The sequence below is a fragment of the Gymnoscopelus microlampas genome, assembly GCF_963454915.1.
Source record: "Gymnoscopelus microlampas genome assembly, chromosome: 21".
Taxonomy (NCBI): Eukaryota; Metazoa; Chordata; class Actinopteri; order Myctophiformes; family Myctophidae; genus Gymnoscopelus; species Gymnoscopelus microlampas.
The window spans coordinates 39,036,401-39,056,108 of NC_139958.1; the positions used below are offsets into that span (position 1 = coordinate 39,036,401).

The 19,708-nt window shown below is 39.9% G+C and overlaps 1 protein-coding gene across 2 annotated transcripts in view; it reads left to right on the forward strand.

Annotated features, from left to right (window-relative positions):
• Positions 1-19,708, forward strand: part of dennd1a (DENN/MADD domain containing 1A) — a 43,067-nt gene that overhangs the window by 19,960 nt on the left and 3,399 nt on the right. The window contains exons 6-22 of one of the 2 annotated variants that reach the window (XM_084047490.1): positions 1,018-1,087; positions 3,436-3,516; positions 4,085-4,138; positions 6,483-6,593; positions 8,273-8,373; positions 9,830-9,875; positions 10,572-10,673; positions 11,245-11,370; positions 12,404-12,505; positions 13,274-13,361; positions 13,671-13,711; positions 13,894-13,965; positions 14,487-14,543; positions 15,086-15,220; positions 15,881-15,951; positions 17,892-18,026; positions 19,428-19,668. In XM_084047490.1, the coding sequence (XP_083903616.1) occupies positions 1,018-1,087; positions 3,436-3,516; positions 4,085-4,138; positions 6,483-6,593; positions 8,273-8,373; positions 9,830-9,875; positions 10,572-10,673; positions 11,245-11,370; positions 12,404-12,505; positions 13,274-13,361; positions 13,671-13,711; positions 13,894-13,965; positions 14,487-14,543; positions 15,086-15,220; positions 15,881-15,951; positions 17,892-18,026; positions 19,428-19,668 (1,633 nt within the window). The remainder of the gene's footprint in view (positions 1-1,017; positions 1,088-3,435; positions 3,517-4,084; positions 4,139-6,482; positions 6,594-8,272; positions 8,374-9,829; positions 9,876-10,571; positions 10,674-11,244; positions 11,371-12,403; positions 12,506-13,273; positions 13,362-13,670; positions 13,712-13,893; positions 13,966-14,486; positions 14,544-15,085; positions 15,221-15,880; positions 15,952-17,891; positions 18,027-19,427; positions 19,669-19,708) is intronic. The other variant, XM_084047491.1, reaches the window with a different exon arrangement.

Here is a 19,708-nt window from a genome sequence, read left to right on the forward strand (position 1 = left end):
ACACTTACAGTATACAGACAGGACGGATAGGACACTTACAGTATACAGACAGGACGGATAGGACACTTATACAGACAGGAGGGATAGGACACTTACACAGACAGGAGGGATAGGACACTTACATAGACAGGACGGATAGGACACTTATACAGACAAGACGGATAGGACACTTATACAGACGGATAGGACACTTATACAGACAGGACGGATCGGACACTTATACAGACAGGATGGATAGGACAGTTAGAACATAAGAATTAGAACATTCCCAACATTCCCAACACAAGTCTGGTAAGAGTGAGGTAAGACAGGAACAATCACGAAATGGTTGAGAAATGGCGGATACTGTAACAATTGGATAGGACACTTACACAGACAGGACGGATAGGACACTTACACAGACAGGACGGATAGGACACTTAGATAGACAGGACGGATAGGACACTTATACAGACAGGAGGGATAGGACACTTATACAGACAGGACGGATAGGACACTTATACAGATAGAACATTCCCAACATTCCCAACAGCGGAGAGTTGTGCTCCGAGGAGCACTTTTTCTAGTTATTATTATTATTATAAAAAAATATATATATATTTTTTTTCAAAAACGTTTTTTTTTTGACTGAAACAATACAAAAAACAATGTATCGATCCAATAAAACATATATTTTGTTTGTTTTTATAACTTGATACATTGTTTTTTGTATTGTCCCTGTCAAATAAACTAAAACAAAAATAAAAAAAATAAAAATAAAACAATTTTTTTATAATTTTTTTTTAAAATTCTAATATAAATTTTCATATTCGAATATACATATTTTCCCAATATTCGAATATTGAATATTCGTTTGACAGCCCCTATTATTACAGTATGTTGATGGAAAATACTGTAGTGATTCTTACATATTTGTACCATGTAAAAAAAATGTTGGTTGTCATTGTGGGATAATCCCAGTTAGTATATCAAAGTGTAAGAAGATAACAAAAATCTTGTTTTGTTTTTTTGTCCCAGTTACCTGCCTTGGTTTGAAGTTTTCTACAAGCTGCTCAACATGTTGGCAGATTACACTATCAAAGGCCAGGTCAGTAACACGTCAGCTGCTTTAATCAAACTAGTGTTACTGTCATGCAGAAACCGTGTATCTCCATATTTCAACTTTTAATGTTTTCTTCTTCCTCTTTTTTTTACGTGACTACAAAAGTAGCAAAAATAGCAGATCTACAAGTGTGAGCTTGTAGATCTGCTATTTGGGGAAAAACAATTAACCCATTAAGACCTGAGACGCATCTGTGTCGTTTTATTTGAGCTAAAAAAGCATTATTTTACACTTTGGCTATTTTTGAAAAAGCGTGAAAATGTGTGCAAATCTTTGAATATTTATTCTTTTAAAGCAAACATTTTTATCTCAAATCTTTGCTTCTGGGGGTCCCTGGAACAAAATATTTTGAGATGGGGTCGGCGGCCTAATACACATCATTTTGGGGGTCCTTGACATGAAAAGCTTTGAGCACCACTGATATAGAAAACATACGTTTTTCAGAAAACTGTTGGGATTTAGAAGACATTTGTAGAATCGGCTTCAGGTCTTAATAGGTTAAGGCAAAAGTGGTTAAGTGTATCTGTGGGTTTTATAAATATTGAATCAATGAAAAGTATTAAAAAGAGTACTACTTAATGACTACAATGGATCCATTGGAACACACACTCCTTTTTTTTCTCCATTTCCTGAAAAGTAACAGTATTAGACGTACATGGTTTCTGCCCAACAGCGACAATGTTACTTTATTGAACCTGTGAGCCATGTAACGCTGAAAACGTTCACAGCTTATCAGGATAAACGTTTAGCATCCTCTAGGGCAGTGGTTCTCAAAGTAGGGTCTGGGGACCTGCAGGGGTCATTTGGGGGTGTTCCACAGGGGCCCTAACAAAAATGAACAGTTTAATTCCGCTCTATCCGGTCTATTAGTTAACTCATTGGGAGACTGTATAAGAATGACTATTCTGATCACAGGTTTTACGCTCTCTGGACCTACTCTCTTCAACAGTAAAGACAGTTGTAGAATTCTGTTCTAAATATCATCTAACAACCAAAAAAATCTCCTCTTATGGGGTCCCTGGCACAAAATGTTTTCAGGTGGTGGTCTACAGGCTAATGCATATCAATTTGGGGGTCCTCGACTTGAAAATGTTATAAAGAACATATTGGAACAGGCAATACATGAGGCTGCTTTACTCACAGTTGAGCTATTCCATTCCAAGTGTTCAGTGATGGACAGTTGGACATATCAGGTTTTAGGTGACACTCGTCAGCAGGAGATGATATGGCAACCTGAAAGTGTGCTCCTCAAAGCGCTTATCTCCAACAGGCTGGGTTTGCCTAGCCAGGAAGGAAGCTTAGGGGAAGAGTAGCATTTCAACAACGTACCATGCAGCTTTTAGCATTTGTTGGCAGAAGTCAAATTGGTTTTGGAGCTGCACTCTATAGAGGCCCCTCGACATGCGATTCCAATTGGCTCTATGCACAGCAGCCATATTGTGAAGACATTCACAGGTGTTACCAATGATACTAATGAAGGCTCTGTTCCATTCTGGTCAAACAGAGTCAGGGTGCTGATATTGTGCATGTTGACTCACTGGAAACACTCTGCTACACCAGTGGGTCTAAAGTTGGGGTCCAGGGACCCTCGTGGTTCCTTGAGGGTGTTCCAAATGTCCCCTTACGGGTGTGTAACTCTGAGAGTGTACAAATGGAACCAAATGGACCCGTAAGGGTTCCATTTGTACACTCTCAGAGTTATGGGGTCATGGAAACCACTGTGCTACACTAAATTGAACAGAGCCTTCATTAGTATCATTGGTAACACCTGTGAAGGAAGTGATGATATGGCTGCTGTGCATAGAGCCTATTTGGGGATGATTGGATATTGCATTTTGTTGTAAGCAATAGGACCCTCGCACTACTGTTTGAAGCCAATTAGAGGCGAACCGTATGGAATATCAAAACCTTGTTTGACGTTCATTTTCACATGTCTCATGATGTCATTTGTACCTAATTTGGTGGAAAAAAATATGTTTCTGCAGCAAACTGTGACACCAACTATGGACGGAAATTAAATCTTTTGGCTCTGCCCTCTGGGCCAGTGGCTTTTCGAGATCACTGGCCCCACCATTGTAATTGGTCAAGAATTGACCCCCTAATAAAGGGGGGGAAACAAAAATACTAAACACCTCACATATGGGCCTATTCCATATTATGTGTAAATAAGTGCATATAACTACTAGCTACAATAAAGCAATTGTTCAATATTAGATTGTTATTAATACATACAGTTATATCATGGTCATTGCAACAAATACTGTTTGTATGTACTGTACTGTATGTGTAACTGGCTATTATTGTGTGGTTCTTGCTTTCCGTGACCTTTTCAGGAGAGTGAATGGCAAGAGCTATTAGTGTCTTTACACACACTGCCCATCCCCGATGCTGGGACCCCCGTTCATCTCAGCATGGTGAGCCTGACTTCTTGATTTATAACCACTTATAACACCTGGTGTCCCTATTTAGGCGAACATTTTCAATCATTTTCAAAACTAGCTAAAATAGCCGATCTAGAAGCTCATGTCACAGAGCTATTTGCTATTTTTGAAATAGGGCTTTAGTGGTTATAGTGCTTGTGGAAAAATTGTGTCTGTTGAGAAGCTTGGGAACGCTGTTTTTGAATTCACTATAATCCTTGTTTCTGTGTCTTCCCCAACACATTTTAACCCATTCAATCCGGGAACGCATCTGTGTCATTTTAGATTTCTTTGGTTATTAACTCATTCACTGCCAGAATTATTTCTGGCCCGTTTGAACACCGCCAAGATTTTTCATTGAAAAAAAAAAGTACTCAAGAGCCGAGATACAGAATTTTTAAGTTTTAAGTTAACAAGGAAGTGGATGGGAGTCTATATCTTCGAAAAATTAGTCGTTCTTGGCAGGCATGGCTTAAAGCAGAAGTCGTTTTAGTCGTTCTAGGCAGGGAATGAGTTAAAAAAATAGTATAAAATATTCATCACTGTGCCTGTTCCCTTGCAGTATACCTGTTTTACTGTGCCTAACACAAGAGAACTTCCCAGCATCCCAGAAAATGTGAGTATGGTCAAATGTGTCTGTTCCTCTAGTGTCATTAACATGCACCCTAGCGTCCCTTTTCTGGGGCAAACATTTGGCAATAATGGCTGATCTACTGGCTCACAACACAACACGTTGTGAGCTTGTAGATCAGCTATTTTTGGCAAAGATATTTAGTGTAGAACGAAAACAGGAGGGGGCCTAGTATAGAGCCCCGGGGGACTCCGGTCAACTAAGGATATAGGGGTTTAAAGTGGGTTAAAGGAGTTTCAGTTCAGTTTATTTGTATTTATAGTGCAATATCACCCCACGGGGTCTCTGTGCACTTCACAACAGGTCATACAACAAAAACATCATACCAAAAAAAACACAGTAGCAAAGAAACATAGTCAAATATGCCTGCACGCATGGTCAAACAATTGCCATGCGGCAGTGCACGGCCCAGGCAGTGCATAGCTGAAAAAAATTACATATTAGCTAAAAATAAAGGAAATTTTAACAATGTTAAAAACCACAGGGCAAGGAGAGGTGGCCTCCTTGAATTAGACTTGGGGGGAACCATAGTGCAGGGAAAAAAGGTGGCTTTTTAGCCTAGATTTAAAAATGCCCAAGGAGTCGGCATCTCTAACAGCTGTAGGGAGAGCATTCCAGAGATATAATAGGGGGCACGATGTGTGAATGCTCTGCCCCCAACTGTTATTTTATTATGTGTTGTGACTGTGAGGAGACCAGCATCCTGGGAGCGTAGTAGTCGTCCAGGGATGTAAGGTTCTATTAGACTGGACATGTAAGATGGAGCAAATCCATTTAAGGCTTTATAGATCAGGAGTAGCACCTTGAAATCGGCTCTGGCCTGTATCGGCCAGCCAGTGTAGTGCTATGAGTGTTGGTGTGATATGATCGTATTTTCTTTTTCTGGTTAGTACTCTGCTGCATTTTGGACTAGTCTAAGGCCATTTGTTGCTGTTGAGGGTAGACCGGAAAAGAGTGCATTACAGTAATCTATTCTTGAAGTGATGAAAGCGTGGACCAGGGTTTCGGCATCGGGAAGAGAGAGTATTGGACGAATTTTGGCTAAGTTGCGCAGATGGAAGAAGGCAGATTTTGTGATGCTTTTGATATGGTGTGTGACGGATAGGGATGGGTCAAAAACTACGGTACTCCTAAACTTCTGACTGTTGGTTTGTGGGTTATTGAACAGCCATCAAGGTTTAGAGTTGCGTTATTGAACAGATGGGTGTGTTTAGCACTTCATATAATTGGACTTATGTTGCTTTATATATAGCTGAAATCTAAAATTATAAAGATTCTTTCCTGATTTTAATTCGTTAAATACATAGCATTTTTTACTCTATGTATTGCCAATAATGCAGAATGCATAGCATACTGTACAATTCCATTATTGAACAGGTACTGGGCCAATCAAAGAGCACAGAGATTCCATTCATTTATTGATAGGATAAAACATAATATAAACAAGACGATGAATTGCAAAACATCGTAACAAATTAATCTAGTTGGAAAAGCATGAGTAGATGACAATAAATTGCCAGAGAGCATGCGTATAAAGAACATAACCTAATAATCACGTTAAATCGTGTACATGGAAGAATTTTCCTTTTGATCGGGTTGTGAAGAGATTTAACAACCCCTCTGCAACCGATTTCAATTTCAATCTTATTCATTGTGATTGAGGTGTTTAGATGGAGCATTTTTATTTGGTTTGAGCTTTTAACCCGACCATAATTGGAATATCAGGGTCCATGTAAACCCAGCTAGAGTGAGTACAGAAATGGAGCCATCTTATAATTAGCGAGGACCAATTATATGAAGATTATCATCGGAAATGTGTGAAGCTTCCACATTCATATTTCCGATTCAATATCCACCAGATAGCCCTTATATAGTTGTCACTAATAGCTGAAAGGCAGCAGCTCGCAGCAAACTGCTCGTATGAAAAATGAATGTACACTCAAATGTTTTCATTGGACACTGCTTTCATTTGAACTGTCGTTCAAACTCTTCAAATTTGTAGATAGTACAGTAATAGTTTTTGGGGGGAAAGCTATAACCCTAAAATGAAGGGTGTTTTACCAGGTCGTTGCTGGGATTAGATAATAAGAATGATTACATTTTTTTGTTTGTTTAAGTCTGCATCGGCAGGTGTAAGGTAAACCCTACTGGAAACTTGTTTTGCAATATTGGCAATGTATCAATCTATTTCACCACCATGCAATAATATATTGGCCAAAATTTCAGCCAAAAAGCACTGTGCATCCCTATTAGACGTGGTCTACAGGTCACTGCCTTTCACATCTAATGTGTCTCCTCTTGTTGTGTGTCATTGTTTGTTCCCTTGCAGAGAAACCTAACAGAGTATTTTGTAGCAGTAGATGTCAATAACATGCTCCATCTGTACGCTAGTATGCTTTTTGAGCGTCGAATCCTCATCTGCTGTAGCAAACTAAGCACTGTAAGTAGAATACACATCCTTTTGTCTGTTTCTACTACTGTTGTTCCCTCCATTCCTTTCTCTTCTCTGTGTTCTACCCATCCTTCTCTCTTCACCTCTGTTTTTCCTTCATTTATTCCATGTGTTCTTTGCCCTTCAGTCTTCACCCCTCATGACAACCACGAGGTCTCTGAACTTGTCTGAAGAGTTTCATTGGATTTGTGCCTTATAATAGGTAGTTCAGGGGTCTTCAACAGTCTGATAGGAACTATTTTTTCATGTTAACCACTTGAACCCTAGCCTCCCTATTCTGAGGGGAACATTAGCCGAAAATAGCAGATCTACAAGCTCACATGTGAGCTTGTAGATCGGCTACTTTCGGCAAAGAGGTTTGGTGTAGGGGGGAAGAGCACATCAAGTACAAGTTTTCTAAGTATTGAGGGTTTAAGTGGTGAACTGTCTGAAAATACACATTAACATGAATCCAACACAACGCTACACAAGTCTATGAAGTTTTCTACGAAATCTATGAAAAAGTTTAATCTGCTACACAATTGTATGCAATATGTAGTAGGGCTGTCAGTTCTCCTCTATAATCCCATTTGAATTTCAATGCTTTATTATTTTCAATATTCAAATATATTTGAATATTTTATATAATATATAAAATATGTATAGTAGTACAATAATAAACACGCATGCACACATACAATTGCTCTAATAACAGGCTAAACAAAACAGTGAAACCAACTACTTTAGTTAAGGGTTATGGCTTTAATTTATGTTAATGTTCGGGTTTTTTGATAAGAGGGGAGAAATATTAGGCAACAACTTATTACTGCACGTATATAATGTCTCTGTAATGTCTCTCTCTTGCCAACTAGTGCCTGTTTTTGTTTCGGTGTACAGCGGTGTTGGGCAGAGAACACAGCTGACCTACAAGCCCATCAGCCAAGTGTTGTGGTCTTGCAGATCGGCTGGGGCGAAGCTACACTACAGCTCAAGTGAGGGCAGCTGTGCTAGTGCGACAGATAGAGAGAAGCAGAGCGGATTAGCTGATCTTCTGCATTACAGACGGATAATGTTACATAAAAACTTTCGCTGTTGTCATAATTATTAAAGTTTCTAAAACGTAACTTTCAAGTGGCGTTTGTAGGGGGAAACTTTAAGGAAGAGAGGAGTCTTGCCTGCCTCTGCGCTGAACCAACGTGGTTTGACCAGAAACACACACACACACACACACACACACACAGGCATGCGGTGCACAACACACACACACGACACATTGGGTGGTTTTCTGTGTGCTAACTTTCTGTGTGCAGTAGATGCACTCAAACATTATTGTTAATCATGTGTGACATGATGAAAGCATTTGTTTTCGCATTGGTAGGTCAGGAAAAAATACAAATAAATATTAAAAATGTAATTAACAAAATAAAATATATATTTTTTAAACTACATTCGAATGGCAATTTTAGCGTTCGAATGTTATACATGTTTTCCACAATTATTTTCAAATAGCGAAATTCGTTCTGACAGCCCTAATATGTAGTGGGGGGTCCCTGCTTCATCTCTCTCTCAACTAAGCAGTCCAATGCCTGAAAAACGTTGAAGATCCCTGAGCTGGTTCATTAGTAGAACACTAAGCTGCACTGTAACTGCACAGATTTGGTTGTATACATTCTCCTGTCTCTACACAGTTAACGGCGTGTATCCATGGATCAGCAGCCATGTTGTATCCTATGTTCTGGCAACATGTTTACATCCCCGTCCTACCGCAGCATCTCATAGATTACTGCTGGTGAGTGTTTTCCTATATACTTTGTCTCAGCTCGTTGTCTTTGAGCTTGCAGATCGGCTACTTTTGACATTCTTGCAAATGTTCGCCTACAATGATCCGCCTAAAATAGACATGCCAGTTAGGTAGTGTTTAGGTATAAAGGTGCATGTCAGAATATTTGAATATCGTAAAAAATGAAACTTTTTGATGTTTCAGATTCATGGCACGTAACATGAAATATTTGAACCCTTTTTTCTTTTCGTTTGGTTATAATCTGGATGATTACGATGATTACGGCTCATGGAAATCCAAAATCCAGTACCTTAAAAGTATCTCAAAAGAATATCTCAAAAGTTGACCTGGAATGACTTCCTTAAATCCCAATAATCCCAATAATAATACATAATACGCTAAATACGTTTTAGAAAATATAATATATAATATTTTCTTGGATTAATTTGGGTCATATTATTATTGTCATATCTAAACATGCATTTTCCGAGATATGTAGATTTTTTAGATGAACTTAGTGTTCTTTTCCCCCCTCCTTTTTTGTAATATAGTGAGATGCCTTATGATGCGTACTGTTGTATCTTTAGTTTATTAGTGAATATTTTAATATATACATATGGACAATTTAATATGGTCTTGGCTATTGCATTTTTCTGCAGTGCATATTTCAGTTTCACATGTGCCAATAGCTGGCAGTGTTGCCTTATTTTGTTGTAGTGCATGCATGATATCTGTAATATTTTTCTCAGTAGAAGGAGAGCAGTACGACATCAGAATGTGTGAGCCAGCAGTGGTTCTCAACATTAACATTGACATGATTTTTCTGTGTAGATTGGGGGTCCCAGAGATTTAAAAAAGTGGCATCAAATGGGGGGTCCGTGGCCTAATGCATATCAAACTGGGGGTCCTTCAAATTAAAAATGTTGAAAAACAGTGATCTAGAACAAGAAAGAGACGTTATATTGAGCAGCGTTACAGTAAAGAGAAATTAAGTTTGAAACCTATCATTCCATTTATTTATAAAAAGCTGTAGTTACCATTAGCAAATTAGAAAAATTAAAGGTTGCACTTGCAGCCACTTAATAAAATGTCACGTACTGTGATTGGTTGGGAAGATACACGAGACTACATTCATTTCTTGTGTATGTCTTGTAGCAACACTGTCGTGTCGGCGAGACTGTGAATGCTCAAACCTCTGAACGCTGAATGACATATAGTGCGACACGTCGGCCACCACTTGCCTCTCAAAGCATACATTTACGTTGAGACATTGTAGTACTGGTGTAAGAGCCTTGTGATTATGCCATTTAATGACTATATACTGTAGGCCTGGACATATTTTGGAACACTTATAGAAACGTTTAGAAAATGAATTGGTAATAACGTGTGGGTACCCTGACATTAAAGGCAGATGGAATGTGGTGTTTGTTACTTCATAATCATGAGTGAATGCATTTTTTTGCAGTGCTCCGATGCCCTACCTTATTGGTGTGCATTCCAGCCTAATGGAGGTAGGTGTCTTTCATTTACAACATGAAACCCAGGTGTGAAATGCTATTGCTTATTTTCTCCCGTAGTCATTCAGATAAGATATTCAGATATTTCCTGATAAGCTATCATCCACTGTGGTGCATCAGGCTTTGTCGAGCGCCTGTACGAACACAATTGGCCCGTGTTCGGGGGCGGGGGGAAGCCAGACGGGGAGGGTGATATTTGTCACTACACGTATTCCCACGGGCTGGGGGATGTCACCTGTCAGCAGGGAGTAAGCTCTACGTCCTCCCGGTGGGGGCTCCTCACTGGCAGGTGAGTCAGTACTAGGATACAACAGCAGTGACAACACACAAATGTGTGAGGAGAGGAATTCATTGGCATAACGGCTACATTGGGGCTTAAAAACATTTGGGACCTCAGTGGTCTGATTTTGGAAAGGCGTCCTGTGGGGTATGCAACACTTATGTATTACTGTTACAAGCGACTACATGTTAATGGCATTCAATGTCTATGGCGTAGTGTTTCATCTCTTTCTCAGTAATAGTAAAGACGTTTGCAGCAGATGTTTCGGCTGGTATTTAGGATGGTTTAAATGCAAAGGATGAATTTCAGGTATCTGCAAATGTAGCTGACATAAAAAACCTAATTAAAGGGGACGCGGTTATTACATGTTATTCTTAACATGCAGTGTGTACTCATGTGCTCGTGTACAGAAAGTGAGAGGCATGGCTCTGGATGATGTGGTCGTCCTCAACGTAGACACCAACACACTGGAAACCCCCTTTGAAGACCTCCAGACCCTGCCCAGCGACGTGGTATGAACACTATTTAATGCTGTGTGTGTGTGTGTGTGTGTGTGTGTGTGTGTGTGTGTGTGTGTGTGTGTGTGTGTGTGTTGCATGCGCAGTGTCAGGTGTTCAGCTTAGAATCTTAGACCTTGTTTTTCTTGTTTTATTTGAACAATACTGGAGTCTGGAGAACATAGATCAAAAAGCATGAAGGTGGATTGAACAGAGTGAGAATATTTCTGTCAGTCGGTCGTTGTTGAAGCGTCATCACCCAAAAGTTTCATGCCATTTTTATTTCATTGTGGGTGTTCGAGTGAAAACTGGCAGAAAAAGACTCGCTGGCTGCAGAATACTGTTGGGATTTAGGAGACATTTGTAGAATTGGCTTCAGGTCTTAATGGGTTAAATCTAAATAGAATCTTAAGGATTCCAATGCCTAAATCATGGGGGATGACGTTGGTGTAAAGAGAGACCACGTCAAGGGTAACCAAATACATGGAATTGGGGATATTTATTTACCTCTGAAAGCGCAACAGTTTTCCCTGTTCTGTTGTGTTGAGTGTAAAGGAGTATTTGTATGTGTGTCTGTTGCATCCAGATATCGTCTTTGAAGAACCGTCTGAAGAAGGTTTCCATAACAACGGGGGAAGGCGTGGCCAGGGCTTTCCTGAAGAGCCAGGCCGCTCTGTTTGGAAGCTATAGGAATGCACTGCAGATCGAACCGGTAAGCAGTGGTGTAAAGTAACTAAGTACATTTACTCAAGCACTGTACTGAAGTACAATTTTTAGGTATTTTTTTTACTTAACTGGAGTATTTCCAATCTTCAGTACTTTTACTTCTACTCCACTACATCTCAGAGGCAAATATTGTACTTTTACTCCACTACAATTATTTGAAAACTTTAGTTACTTTGCAGATATAAATTATTATATTGTAAAACATACATTAACCACTTCAGCCCTATTTTATACTTAGGCATTAGAAAATAGCCACACATCGCACTGTGAACATTTTAATGATTTTAACCATAAAAGCTGTGCCCGAGTTCTGCCTCAATTAAACACATCATCTGTTTTTAGAAATGAAATCTTTGTAAGTTTGGGTCCCGGGGGGAAGGGGGGACAAACCAAATTTCTCTTTTGGGTCTCAAGCTGAAATACTTTGGGAACCTCTGGGCTAATAGAACATCAATCAAACTATGGTATGTTTTTTTTTAAAGGTGGTCAGTAATGTCAAGTAGGGCATTAACAGAATAATCGAATATTCGAATATTCGACTATCAAACCGACTATTCGACTATCAAACCACTATTCGATTATTCGATAAAAAAAAAATTAAAAAAAATAAATCTTTTTTTTTTTTTTTTTTGATTTTTTTTTTTTTAGTGGCTTTTCTGCAGCAGACACGCAGCTGTAAGCTCTGGTGTGACGTCAACTCGCATTCCTTGAGTCCAGTCATCAATGTCATTGAAAAAAAAAAAAAAAAAAAAACTTTTTATCTTTTTTTTTTTTTTTTTTTTTATTATTTTATTTTTTATAATCAAATCGATTAATCGAATATTCGAATACTTATAGGTCGAATAATTCGAATACTAAAAATCACTATTCGTGAATGCCCTAATGTCAAGTATACAATGAGTCAGTAGTCAATGGATTCTATCACTATGCTGCTTTAATTCACCTGACGGTTGGATGTAAATGTAAGTAACCGACCACTCCCTCTTCCTGACGGCCAGTGTGGTTTCCTTTGCTTTTAGGGAGAGCCAATCACGTTCAACGAGGAGACATTCATGAACCATCGATCCAACACCATGAGGCAGTTTCTACACAACGCCATTCAGCTGCAACTATTCAAACAGGTATGCACATGCACACCACACACACACACACACACACACACACACACACACACACACACACCTTAATTATGCTTAACGCATTTTGGGCGGAAACCTTATTTGTAGCTATACCTTTCAGGACGGGAACCCCTCTTGGGGTTCTTGTTGCTATGTACAGTATATAGCAACATAGATTTTGCAGTAATTTTTTTTATAAATATTTGAAGTTTTTCAGAAAACCTAGGTCAGGATTTAGAAGGCGTTTTTAGAATCGGCCTCTGGTCTAAATGGGTTAAGCCATAGTACATTATTTATTTAGATTATTGGTATATTACAGTAGTACCAGACATTATTATTATTGCCAGTCTTTGTATATTTATATTATTTGTCATAATCTGTGCAGTATTTGTTTACAAAGCTGAAAAGGCAAACAGAAATGTAATTTTGATGTATATGTTCCAATGTTCAATGCCAAAAACTCAAACAATTACTAGTATGATGATTAATTATCAACCAAAATTGTATGATCTTGACCACACACACACACACACACACACACACACACACACACACACACACACACACACACACACACACACACACACACACACCGATGCGTTGCCACTTTATGCACCTTATGTGTAACCTCATGCAGATGCCTACTGCTCTCCCTCCCCCTTTTTTCCTTATCTGAAAACTATGAAATGAATGAACTTGCACTAAAATGAGTGAAAAACCTGTGATATGACAATAACATTTATTCTGGCTCTTCTGCCCTGTCGTGGTCAGTTTGTGGACGGTCGTTTGGACCTGTTGAACTCAGGAGAGGGGTTCAGTGACGTGTTTGAAGAGGAGATCAACATGGGTGAATACGCTGGTGAGTCCTAAGACATATTGGTTTGGATGGAACCTCCAGTGACTTTTCCTCCGATTTCAGCCACAAACAAAAATGTTTTGGGGGGACAATAGAAAAGAAAAGGAAAACATTCATTGAATAGTTCAATTTTTTTTTTGTAAAATTAAAATTAAATGAAAGTACAAATAGGAAAATATTACAATATTAACAGCAACAAAAACAGCAGTAATAATCCATCTGTTTTAAATTCCAAACTTGACCTTTAGTGGGACCTTGACCTTTGATCCTTTCCACCCATCCAGTCACACAAGTCCTCTGTCCATTTCACAGGTAGTGACAAGATCTACCACCAGTGGCTTCTAACTGTCAAGGTGAGACACAGTTCATGCCGCTGTAACTAATGGAATAGATAGTCTTTAATGCACAGTACACTTACCCATGTCATACCACCACCAACTGGTCAAGTGTAAGTATTGCACCTCTTAAGATGATGAAATGGGATGCATTCAGAGAAACGGCAAGTTGATGATGTTTGTGATGTGTTGTGTGACAGAAAGGGGGCGGGGCTCTCTTTAACACCATGAGGACCAGGGCCAACCCTGCCATGAAGACCGTCTACAAGTTTGTAAGCATTTGACCCGCTTCTGTTCGACACAAACATTAACCCATTAAGACCTGAGGCCGATTCTACAAATGCCAAGTGGCTTCTAAATCAGTAGTTCGCAAACTTTTTCGTATCAAGAACCCCCCAAAAAATGCATTTGGCCGCGGACCCCCCCATCTGCAAATGTTTTGTGCCAGGGACCACCCTAGAGGAGAAGATTTGTGTTAAGAAATAAAAAAATATTCAACATTTTTCAAACACTTTCAACATTTTTCAAAAATGTTCAAAAATTGCAGATGTACAAGCTCACAGCGACACGCTGTGAGCTTGTAGATCTGTTATGTTTTAATAGACAACGCTAAAATCTAAAATGACACAGATGCTTTCCCGGTTTTAATGGGTTAAGATAAACTTTAACGTTTGTAAGCATTTGACCCGCTTTTGTTGGACACATAAACATAAATAAACGTTACTCTTCAGCGCCAAATGCGCACGAGCATACTTCCAATTGTTGTTCCAATCACTTTCTCTATCCATGGTAGGCGAAGGACCACGCTAAAATGGGCATTAAGGAAGTCAGGAGCCGACTCAAGCAGAAGGTATACAACTCTACTGTATTTGACCAAGGAAATGTATGTAATAAAAATGTTTCTTTCTGTTAATCAGATGATATGAGGTGGCCAGGTTGCATATTGTCATTGAAATCAGTTGAAAGCCAGCAGAGGATTGTGTCCTTGTCAGTGCACTAGTGACACCTACTGGTGTACTAAGTGTTGTCTTTTCCTTGTTTTTATGACTTGTGGTCTATTTTATACTTATTTGTTTTAGTTGAAAATCGTGTAAAATAGCAAAAATAGACGATCTACATCTCACATTACGTGTTGTGATGCGACATATTGTGAGCTTGTAGAGCACTTACTTTTGCCATTAACAAAATGAATAAAGATAATCATTACATCACGTTACTGTCACAATATCAATGTTGAGGTATTCGGTTAATGTTGTCCATATATTGCCCAGCCTTAACTCTACATGTATCAGAGGTGGAGAAATGGATTAAAGGTTGATCCAATAATAATAACAGCAAAAATCTATCTGATAATCTCCTGCTTACATAAACTGGACCCTGTGATCTCTCCAGGAGCAAGCAGAGAATGGCTACACCACTGCGGGCGTGGCGGCCATTGAACACGACGGCTCTTCCGGCACAGAGCAGAGAGAGGGAGTGTGGACCACCCTGGACCACCGCAGGCCCGTCACCGTGCACTTTGGACAGGTAGGCAGAACCAAACCACCCGGATTGGAGTGGCAGGGGTCTTCAACGTTTTCCAGGACCCCCTTAGCTAACAGAGCGATGAAGCAGGGACCCCCCACTACATATTGTATAAAATTGTGCTGCAGCTTTTTCATAGATTTCATAGACTGCTTCGTAGATGTGTTTGACAGCACTGTCATCAGTGTTGGATTCATGTTCATGTGTATTTTCAGACATTTAACCACTTAAACCGTCAATACTTAGTAAATTTCTCTGTGTACTTGGTCTGCTCTTTTTGCCCTCTACACCAAACCTCTTTCCTGAACATAGACGATGCGAGGCATTGTGAGCTTGTAGATCTGCTATTTTTGGCTAAAGTTCTCCTCAGAATAGGGATGCTGGGGTTCAATTGGTTAATGTAAAAAAAAAAATACTATGACACAAAGATTTGGCAGCCCCCCTGTAGTAACTCTGAGGACCACCTAGGGGTCCTGGACCCCTTGTTAACTGCTTTAACTTTCACTCAATTTCTTTGTTCTTTGTTTCGTTTGATACTGTAGTATGATGATGTAGGGCATTCATTTACGAAAAAACATAACGTTTAAATGGAGATACCTAGGTTTCTACCCGACAGCAACGATTATGGTATTTAATAGTTTCGTTTTTCATTTTCCTCCACAGGCGCGGCCCCCCAGGCCCCTGATGATGAAGAGACCGTCTAGCAATGTAGGCCTGGACAGCAACCCTGACCTGTACGTTATTAACAAAAAAAACACCACCACTTAACCGCTTAAACCCGATATCAGGGCTACCATTGGCACAGGTTGAGGGTTACCACTGGCACACTGGCATAAGTGTGAGATAGAGGATTTTTCTTTTAAATTACAAACTTAGTCAATTAATTTAAGTCCTCTGGCATTTGTATGCAAATGACGTCACCTCCTGCACATAATCCTTCCTCCTATTTACGCCTATTCTACTTAGTTGTATGTATACGTCAGAGTCTGTTAGCCTGGCATGGCCAGACTAATATCACTGCATGGATATTAGTCTGGAATCACTGTGTGGAACCTGCATTTCCAAGGGGCGGATTAACCCATTGAGACCTGAAGCCGATTCTACATGTCTCCTAAATCTCAACAGTTTTCTGAAAAACGTATGTTTCTATATCAGTGGTGCTCAAACTTTTTCATGTCAAGAACCCCCAAAATTATATGTATTTGGCCGCGGACCCCCATCAAAATATTTTGTTCCAGGGACCCCCAGAAGCAAAGATTTGAGTTAAAAATGTTCGCTTTAAAAATATATATATTCAGAAGATTTGCACACATTTTCACGATTTTTCAAAAATAGCAGATCTACAAGCTCATAGCGTGGCACTCGGTGCCGCACTATGAGCTTGTATATCTGCTATTTTTGAATAGCACAAAGTGTAAAATAATGCTTTTTAGCTCAAATCTAAAAATGACACAGTTCCAGGTCTTAATGGGTTAAAACAAATGCCTTTAATGATAAACCCGCCCCATATTTGTATACTGGGCCCTGAACGGTGCCCCACAACTTCGGGGGCAGCGATTCTTTTATCTTATTTTGATTATTATTACAAAACATATTCGAACCACTTCAACCCTATTTATATTTTGGCCATTAAAAATGAATAAATGTATTCTTTGCAGCGAGGCGCACCTGCCGTTCGGCTGTTTGGACGTTTGCAGCGTTGCATCGTGGGTAGTGGCCTGCAAAGCGATCCATTCTAACTGCTATCGCGTACGACTCAATGCTCCTTTTCATCATTCTGACAATATCCAATGCAGAAGAGAGTTTTGAGGAGAGAGAGGGGAGTAGTTTTGAAGGTTGTTTTTAAAAGGGAATTCATGAGCTAATGCTGTGCATGTAACATTCATTACTGGATCTCCATTTCATGACTACATATTAATCTGAGTTCTGTCAATCATCATCATTTTCCTATCCTTTCTTCTCTACCACCCACTGTGTGCTTTTAACCACTTAAACCCTGTATACCCCCCCCCCAAACTAGACCCTGTAGTATTTCCCCTCTACATCAAATCTCTTTGACGAAAATAGCAAATCTTCAAGCTCACAGTGCAGTGCATTGCGTTGCCTCGTGTTGTGAGCTTGTAGATCGGCAATGTCTTTGTTATATTGATAGGGACGCTAGCCAGCATTCATATTCTGGCAAGAACATCAGCCAGAAATAGCACGTTATGACACGTTGTGATACTCTGTGAGCTTGTATATCGGCTATTATGTGAGCTTGTATATCGGTTATTTTTGGTGAAGAGATTTGCTATGGACGGAAAAAAGCAGTCCAAGTGTTGAGCAAACTCGGGTCCAGCTTACTAAGTCTAGAGGGTTTAACATCTCTGGCTCACACTGCAAAATCCTGAGTGTTGATTTGAGTCCTGTAAGGGTTCGTTTATACACTCTCAAGTGATATTTCTTTGGTAAAATAAGTGTTAAATAGCTCTATATCGTGATAGATATCATTGAGTGTTTGTTCTCTCCAGCCCTTTTATAAACAAAAAATGTGTAAACACAGGGCAAACTTGCATACTACAGTATGCCTTTAACAAAAAAGAAAAAAATACTTACCCTACCTATTACCTACATATAAACGCTCCAGCTGTCGCCTTCTTTTCCTCTTTTCCCTTTCTTCTCTGTCGTCCTCTAGCTGTGCCCGTCCTACGCGCCACTACACGGTCTTTCTGTCGGAGGATTCGTCAGAGGACGAGCTGCAGCGCGACGACCAGTCCGCCTCGGGCTTTAACGAAACCTTTCTCTTCTCTTCCTTCGAATGGTCTCCCCTGTAAGCCAGATTCGCACTCGAGTCGCGCGACGGCATCGCCCGGTGAAAAACGGCCGACCTACAGGTTTCAAGGCGACTTGTAGGTCGGCTGTTTGCACCGTGCGACATTGTCGTGCGACGGAGTATACTTTTCGCTTTATGCTCCTCTTTGATTGGACACTTGATCATCCAATCATGCCTTCTGTTTCTCTCTGACCTTTTCTTTCTGTTGGTTTGTGTGCATCAGAGATGGGTAGGTAGAGTAGCAATTATAATGTATCTAACTAGTACTGAAGTAAGAACATATCTAGTACTCAGTCAAGTACTCAAGTAATGAGTTTCTTCATACGATCTGATTTATTGTAATAATCACAACAATCATACCATATTTGAAATGTCTACATTATAAAATTATAAGTGTGTGTACTACAGAAATAAACACAATTGTCTGATGTCTCTCTAATGTACATTACATTTTCAAGCATTGGCCCAAATGTAAAAGAGTAAAAGTGACAGTTTTTCTTCACAAGTAAACTTGAGTTAAGGTGACAAGTGCGTTGCATTAAACCTACTCTTACAAGTACAATGTATTAGTAATATAACTTATTACTACCCTCCTCTGGTGTGCATTCACTAGTCTTGGATGCCAGAGCTTCCCACTAGCACTTTGAACGCACCGGTTATATATGGTTATACTTTTAACATCAGTCTGTGCTCTCAACTGCAGTATCCTACAGCCGTGGATCAACGTTTTCATGTCATGGACCCCCACATTAATATGTATTTGGCTGCAGACTCTCATCTGAAAATATTTAGTGCCAGAAGTTACAATAGGTTTGTATAGGAAGGGGGCATGGTAGATTAAATGAATATCAAATATCTAAGTATTGAATCAAGCAACTTAATAACTGCGTGGAGTGGCTGTATTTTGGATTTGTTCCACAGTTTATGTTGACATTCATCCCTTGCAGGGACGCCTCTGTCTGTGGGAGGAGGGGGGGGGGGTCTCGGCCGGAGCTCTTAATTGAACTTCAATGCGGTTGTGCACTGAGTTGATTGATTGGGCCATAAAAGTGTAAAACTCGTTATGGACTCGTTAGTGCTCTCTCTAATCAATGACTGCATCAGAGACGGCAATCACTTTGATACTTTATTTATTTTGTATCTATCAGAAAGTGATTTTATTTATTTGTATCCTTATAAGTTACATAAAAAAAATCTTAAGTTCATGTAGATTCAAGATTTTGCACTTATTTATTTATTTATTTTAAATCTGGCATGGGTCGGACTCCAGTTTAATGCGTGTGACTGTGAATAGTATTTCATTTACTAGCTCTGCTACTTGTAACTCTCTCCACACTGCATGAGGCTCGATGCACAGCTATATGAGACTAAAGACATCCTCTTTGGCACCTCCTGCAGGCCTCAGCCCTACCGTTCCCTGAAGGAGGTGGAGTCCGCCGCGGAAGGCGGCGGCGATCCCGGCCCGGTGCCGGAGCATCGCACGGCCCCGCCCAGCCCGACCGCCGACAAGCTCTCCAACGTCAACCTGCTGGGTGAGCTGTTCAGCTGCCAGGACGAGCCGGACAGCCAGCCGCTCAGCCTGGCCAAGAGTCTGGAGGACCTGAGGACGCCCAAAGAGCTGTACAAGTTCACGTACCAGGTAACGCGAGGCTATTACGGAAACTAGAATTGGCAAAACA